The sequence below is a fragment of the Falco biarmicus genome, chromosome 16, assembly GCF_023638135.1.
Source record: "Falco biarmicus isolate bFalBia1 chromosome 16, bFalBia1.pri, whole genome shotgun sequence".
Classification (NCBI taxonomy): Eukaryota; Metazoa; Chordata; class Aves; order Falconiformes; family Falconidae; genus Falco; species Falco biarmicus.
This window is the reverse complement of record NC_079303.1, coordinates 6,171,334-6,178,508: the sequence shown is the minus strand read 5'-3', so window position 1 is coordinate 6,178,508 and position 7,175 is coordinate 6,171,334. Positions and strand designations below refer to the sequence as shown.

General features: G+C 52.2%; 1 protein-coding gene across 1 annotated transcript; it reads right to left on the bottom strand.

The window, feature by feature from the left end:
- Positions 1–6,314: 6,314 nt before the first annotated feature.
- On the bottom strand, positions 6,315–7,175 carry G0S2 (G0/G1 switch 2). The gene is made up of 2 exons (XM_056361595.1): positions 7,093–7,175; positions 6,315–6,902 (listed from the first exon to the last, which is right to left on the bottom strand). Exon 2 carries the CDS (start codon positions 6,870–6,872, stop codon positions 6,567–6,569), a length of 306 nt encoding a protein of 101 aa, XP_056217570.1. The 5' UTR covers positions 6,873–6,902; positions 7,093–7,175; the 3' UTR covers positions 6,315–6,566.

Below are 7,175 nucleotides of genomic sequence, written 5' to 3'. Positions count from 1 at the left end.
TTAGAGGCAGCCCAGTGCAGGTGGTTAAACATTGTCTCTTATTCCTGCTGGCACGTCCGTGGGTCCGCGTGGATGTGCAGTCCGGGTCCCATTGCTCGCAGCGGGTCAGGGACTGGGGGCTGCTGTGCGTGTGGGGGGGGGGTGCAGCAAAGGTCCTGTGCTCCCCAGGGCATCACTGCTCCATGACCCGAAGCAGCTGCCTGCCGCCGGGATGCTGGGCAGCGGGGCCCAGCAGTGCGTACCACCTCTAAATGGCTCCAAAAATGCTGTGCAGAGGCAGGGTTTATTTTTTTCATCTCTGCCTGCTCCTGTGAGCAGATGAGGGAGCAGGGGCTGAGCTGAGCCCACCACCGGGGCTGTGACCACCCCAGCTCCAGGGGGCCGTGCAGGCACAGGAAGGTTTGCAATGCAATATTGAATGCTGTTTTCTGCAGGGAAAAATGGTCCTTGCTGCCGTGGTTCCTGCTTTGAGTTTTGCAAGAGTTTTGTTCTTACTTTTTAAGCGAATATGGTCTGAAGAAAACCCACGTAATATCCGCTAGCTCCCTGAGCAGCAGCAAATTCACAGCCATCGATCTTGCGCAATAGGTGTAAGCTATGTTCCAGCTTTGGTTTGGCACCGGTATCTTTGTTGTGGAGTACCAGTACCGGCTGTGGTACATGGGATGGGGACGCACTGCGGGAGCTTTGTGTGCCCCTGGATCTGCTCGCTAGAGCTCCTGAGCCGGCGGAACATCGCGTTTGCTGGGACAAGAGCCTGATCCGCAGTGCGGGGGCTGCACCGTGCTCTGATATAAGTGGGCACAATGCCGTGGTTGTCCCTCTCAGACCCCCCCCTACTGTAACCAGTCAGAAAGAATTATGTAAAGAATTATTTTTTTCCCCCTATCACAGCTTTAAAATAAAGATGGTTTAATTTAGTGGCATACCTGGTATGGCAGTGGAGCTCTCTGGCATTGCTTCTGCTTTATGGATTGTGGGTTTTTTTCTGCCTTCCTACTTCTGTCTCAACTTTCCCTCTGATAAGAAGCACTCAACCCCCTTTGGTCAGGTTGGACCAGTACAGCCACTCTGCCTCTTCCTGCCCCCTTTTGCTTTTAACTTGGGTCATGGTCATGGGGCAACCATTTCATTCCTTGGCTTGGGAGAAAAAAAAAAACCAAACAAAAAACCAAAAACTCATTAACCTTACCTCTGCTGTGGTCTTGTCTGTGTTGCCAGCAGGGAGAGAGGCTCTTTTCAGATGTTGTCTTTTATTACTAGCGTTAGGATACTGCAGTAGAGCAATAACTGTCAACCTTTGTGCACTGGCTGCAAGCACGTTGGGAGGGTATCGTGCTCTTTGCTCTGCCTGGTGCGAGGAGATGCGTGGCCGGAGGCAGCCTGGTGACTATGGAGCCGAACGCTGCGCTTGCCCTGCCGGTGTGGTGTTTGATGGCAATTGTCTGTTTGGGTTGGGTTTTTGTGTGAAACAAAGTAGCTGATAAGAAAGGACTGCGATACAGAGTATTTTGGACATAACTTAAACTTTTTATAAAAGAAAATTTTGCGTGTGCCCTTTAGGGTGTCCTGTGTGAGGTGAAGCGTGGGGCGGTGCTGGCGTGGTCCCCGGGAGGGCTGGGGGCTGCGGCGGCAGCAGGAGCTGCCGGATCCGTCCCTGCTTTGCTGTCCGCGTGGGTTTGCTCTTTGCCGCCTGTTGCCCTTCCAGGGTGCTGCTGCTCCTCACTCCTACTCGCAGCTTTTTCTGGGTTTGTTTTGCTGTGTGCAACTTAAGAACTTGTTTTTAACCTTTTCCTGAGGGCGGGGAGCGAGGGATGGGAGAGGAGGGCAGGAAGAAGTGACTGTGGAGAAGCGTTTTCTGATCTCAGCTGGTCCTGGCCCTGCTGCTGCCAAACACTCCTGCTCTGGCAGAGGGGAGCTGGGTGGCACGGCATGCCCGCTCCGCAGACAGGGCGCCCCGGGGGGAGGGGGGCAGCCTGTTGATTCTGAAACAGCTTCACCCAAGTTTTCCTGGATGTGTCCCCCTGCTACAAGTCCCTTCTCTATTGCTTGTTTTTTTGAAGCCGCGTTGTTCAAGGGGTGATGCTAGGCGCTGTGCTGCTCTGTGCAGGGGGGTGGCTTCATTTTGTGCCCCCGGAGCTCGCTTGGAGGAAATGGGTATGGAAAGGGACTTGTTCTGACAGCAAACGGGCAGAGCAGCCGAGGGGGGCTGCTGGAGAGCCCCCGCCGTGCCCGCAGCCTGTGCTGCCTGGAGGGAGCGCGTTCCGGGGCAGGGCTGAGGCTCAGGCAGGTTTGTGCGTGCAGCTCAGAGACTCTAAAGCACTTGGCAGAAATTGGGATACCGCTTCTATTTTTTCTCTTTTGAGTAATATTTGGCTTTTTTCAACCCGTCATCAAATCTTTGTTAAAGCAGGGCGTTTTCCTCCCGCCACCGCCCCTTGCTCTCCTTTATCACATAGACATTAAAATGTTAATTTCGCAGACCCGGCATACTTTACCATGAACACAGATTTAATTCCTTTCTTTACAGATAGGGATATCACCTTTATAAAGGGCCACCCTCAGTGACACTTTAGGCTGATGTGCCTGTCAGCGGGATGCTGTTGCACCATGACAGACGTGCGTGTGTCCTGGCACGGCTGCACGCCGTCTCACTGTGGCTTCTGGGCATGGCCCGCGGGCAGTGCTGACACCCTGCAAACTCCATCACTGTCCCGGCTGCACCGTTTCGGGAAAATGCACTCTCAGGTCCCAAGGGAGACTTGAGGTGATTGCAGGACTGTGTTTGTTTTGACATGGTATTTCTACTCACTGCCGGTTTAGAGAAAATACTGTGATGTTCAAGTCATTTCTAAGCGCGACATTGATTTTCTTCCTGTGTGACCAAATCAGGAATTGCTGCTTTGATATTTGATTGTTGGTGCTGTGGCTGCTTTGAGTCTTGGCCGCTGTCCATGTTCCCGGTGCCCTTGGTGTTGGGTGGCAGAGGCTGATATGCTTATCTTGGGCCCCTAAATTTAGCCTGGCCGCTCTTGAAACATCCAGAGTCCAAACCACAAATAGCAAGTGAGGGCTTCTAAAGATGTTCGGCTCATGCCCTTGAACCAATTGGCCTGTGCAGGGAGGGCTGCAGGGTCTTAGGTGGCCTTCAACTTTGTGTGATGAAAGCCTGGACAAGAGCTCCAAGCTGAAATAAGATCTTTGAAGGATGGGTGCAGACAAATGCTCACCAGAGCTCATGCCAGCTGCAACTTGCCTGAGGATTTAATGCACCAGGAAAACATCACGTTTTGTAGGTTAGAGTAAACTAGATTCGGCTGAGTCTTAAAGAGAATAATAGAAATAAACCTCATGCAAACTTGGCAATGTAACTCCCACCTTGGGCAATGTGTGGCTCTCCTCAGGAGCTTATCCCTCAGGACTTCAGTTTAACTTAGCCTTAAATGCTCCATATGCTTCCACACCATAGCTTGCCTCAGGTGTCCTTACTAGTACTGACTGTACATCTTATTCCATCTGGTTGCTTTCTGGTATATCCCAGCAGTTACAATTAAAATTTGCCTTTGCAGTTCACACACAGGCTTTCGGAATGACTCTGCTGTGCTCCGCTGCCGACGTGTGTGGATGTTCTTTGCTGGTTGCATGGGTTTGCATTTGTGGCCATTGTGTTGGCCAGGATTTGCTGCGATTGTCTGGTGTCAGGATAGAGCTGTGAGGGGTTGGAGATGGGGCTGGGAAACAGGCCGGTTTGGAGAGTCGTGCCGTGGTTTAAAGGCAGGGAAGTTTGCTGAAGCTTTTTAATCTACTGCACCTGGCAAGTCCGTCATTCATCATAGTTAAAGTGATGTTAAATGGATTACCAAGCTTCCATGCACCCCGAATTTATTGTTGTGTGGTTTTAAATAAGACTTTATATGGTCATTGTGGTAAAATCAGCCATTAATACATGTCTAATTCATCACTCTGCAGAAAGCGGGTGCTGTCTAATATCAATGCAATTCTAATATCAGTGCAATCTGCCGTGGAAATGGTAACGCGTAGGCTTGACCTCTCAGGCTGAACTTTCAGGGTAATATGTGGGTGGTAATGACCTCTGAGATTGCAGTACGTCAAGAGGCAGGAGATTGTCTTCTGCAGGACATGATTTTACCAAGTTGGCTCCAGAACTGCCGGCGCAGTGCGGTGGTTTAGCTGTCTAATCCCATTAGCTGTCTTAGGAGCAGCTATTTTGATTGTTCCACAAACCTCTTTGCTTTAAGCTCATAAACCCTGTGACTAGATAACTGTGGAGAGGAGATGTGGGCAGCAGGGTGCTGGCATGATGTGAGGAGGCCACATATGTGGTGTGAAGGCAAACCTGAGGTCCAGAGCCAGAAGTGGTGGAGGTCAGCCTGGCTGCGTTCACCTGGAGCTCCCTGGTTGCCTCTGGACTCACAAGCTGGGCAGCTCTATCTCCTCATTTTTAAAATCTTCCCTTTCTCCTAGGGCAGGATGAGACAGCTATAACTTGTAGAGAAGTCCTAATCTTGGGAACCGAAGTGTGATTAACAGAGTTTGCAGCTGCCTTGGACAAAGACGTGATTGTCATCTCAGTTTAATCCGTTTGTCAACTGTTTAGCTCTGCTTGTCGCAGCAGTGATGCTTCTAAATGACAGTAACGCGTGAGAGCTCAGACCTGGCAGTAATTTTGTTTGCAGCTGGCAGACAGCATCCACACACACCGGCAATGGAGCATGGCAGAGTCACTCCGAAAGCTCGTGAATTGCAAAGACAAATTTTAACTATAAGTACTGGGACGCAGCCACAGACATTCAGGCCCTTGGTTTATCCATGCAGTAAGTGTGCCACAGGGAATTCCAGGTCAGCCTTCCCTGTCCCTGAGGGTGTGCTGCAAGCGTAGGACCTGTTTAAAGCTGGAATTGGGGAGGAGGGGGAGGATGACAGAGATTCATCAGCTGATGGCTTTCTTCAGGCCTGAATTCTCCTTTCTTGTTTCCCTATGGAATTACCATTGGTATCAATGAGGTGTTGGATTGTTCAACCTTGCCAGAGACCGAAGGCTTGGTCAGGGACTATATGAAGTGTTTCTTGAAGGCCATTTTTAATTGGACTCTCCTCTTTTCCCCATAAGGAAAAGGAACCTCATACTTGATTCAAAGCTTGAAGAGTTTTTGTGAGGACTCGGTAAGACTCCTCCTCCGCAATGTGCTGCTGGGTTTATTTTAACAGAAATAATTGTCAACAAAATCGATTGTTGGTTGTACATTATGAAAATGTAAGGGTGAACTTGTCTGCGTTCTTATGTGCTGGGATTCTGATCTTAACTTGTGCAGCTCTAGGAAGAGCCATGCATTCGGCACCGGTGTCAGGCAGCATTCCTTTTCCATAATCTCCTGCTGTTTGTGTCAATTGTTTTGCTTTTAGCTAAATAGTGGCATATTGCTGGTACATCTCCCCCCAGTTTGTGTACAAGGTGTGTAGCCTGCTCCTGCCTCTGCCCTGCTGCCCCTGTCTCTGCCACTGAACGGGTTAAGAGGGATTTTCTGCCCCAGTCATGACTGGCAGGACTCTTTCCCTTCTGCGCCTTGGGCAGGATCTTTCAGCTGTAGCTGTCTGGAGGGTTAATTTGAGCAACGTGACATAGTCCTGAATGCAACAGATTCTTACCAAGTCTGGGAGAGATTTTTAAATAGGTGAAAGTCCTCCACTATTAGAGTCTGGCAGTGCTCTGGGTGCAGCCCTGAAGTGTGGATGTGTTTCCATACCCTCCAGGATGACTGTGCCATTGTGTGTCTCCATGCTTCAATTTTTCCATTTGTGACACCCCAATAAGCCTGGAAGCTAGTATTACTCTAGCTAGTATATTCTGTATTAGATGGCTGTAGTGGCTTTGTGAGGGAGCCCAGAAAAGATAGAATATTTAAATTATTTTTTTTTTCAGCTGTGCAGCAGCTGTAGCCTGTTAGGAGGATGGCTTTTTTAAATAGCTCTGGGCACAAGGCACAGATCTGTGCCATTAAACCCAGATAACCCTCTCTCAACTTGGGCATGTCTGTCACTGTGTGAGACAAGTGCCCCCCTTCCCCAATGGCCCGTGTCAGAAGGGAGGTGCTGCCAGAGGTACAGGACCACCAGCCCACTTGCTCCCAGAGCGGTCTCACCGAGGGGGGCTTCATGGGGAGGGTGAGGCCACCACCCTCAGCTCTTCCCTGGGGCCCCCCAGCTGCCCCTGGAGTGGAGCCAGAAGCACAAGTGAAACCAATTTGCCCATCGGTGAGAAGGCTTTGAAAATAAACATAGCTAGAAAGCACTGGTACTGTATAAAATATTTATTGATTTTGCAAAATGTTGTAAAATGCAACTGTAAGAAAAATAAGAAACCGTGCTGTGCATCTTGCACATTTTTATACCAACAAAAGGTATTTTTCCCCCCACTGCTGCACAGCAGCAAATAGAACCGTTCACTCCTTCCGAGCCCGGTGGTCTCCTCCAGGCAGCCCTTCTCCCTCCTCGCTGGAACCACCGCGGGTACAAGCAGACAGCAGAGTCTCTCGTGCGTGGGGCGCTCAGGACGCATGCGGTCTGGTCACCAGGGCCCTCTGCACCACCGCCGCCTTCGCGCCCTTGCCCAAGATCACATCCTCCCGTTTCTGGGCGAGCATCTGCCCTCGCCTCGGGGCAGGTGTCCTCTCCTCCTCCTCCTCCAGCCTGCCCTGGGCGGTGAAGGGGCTGCACACCGTCTCCACCAGGCCGATGACCACGCCGAGGAAGGCCAGCACGCTGCCCAGCACGTACAGCTTCACCATCTTCCTGCCGGGCTTCTGGCTCAGCATCTCCCTGGCGAAGGGGATCAGCTCCTGCACGGTTTCCATCTCCCGGCGGCCGCTCGGAGGGTGCCGGTTCTGCAGGAGAGGAGGGGGCACGTCAGGCACCGCCGGGCGCTTCTCCCCGCGCCGCTCGGACCCCCCGCCCGCCCCCGCCCCGCTCGGAGCGCGCCCGGGTGATGGATGTTCCGCCCCGGCGGGGGCTGCCCGGCAGCGCGGACCCTTCACAGCCGCCCCCCCCGCGGCGTGCCCCCGCGCACCCCCTTACCCAGAGCCGGGGCGGTGGGCGAGCGCTGCGGGCTGGCTCGGCTCGGCAGCTGCTGCCCGGCGCCACCGCCGCCGCCTTATATG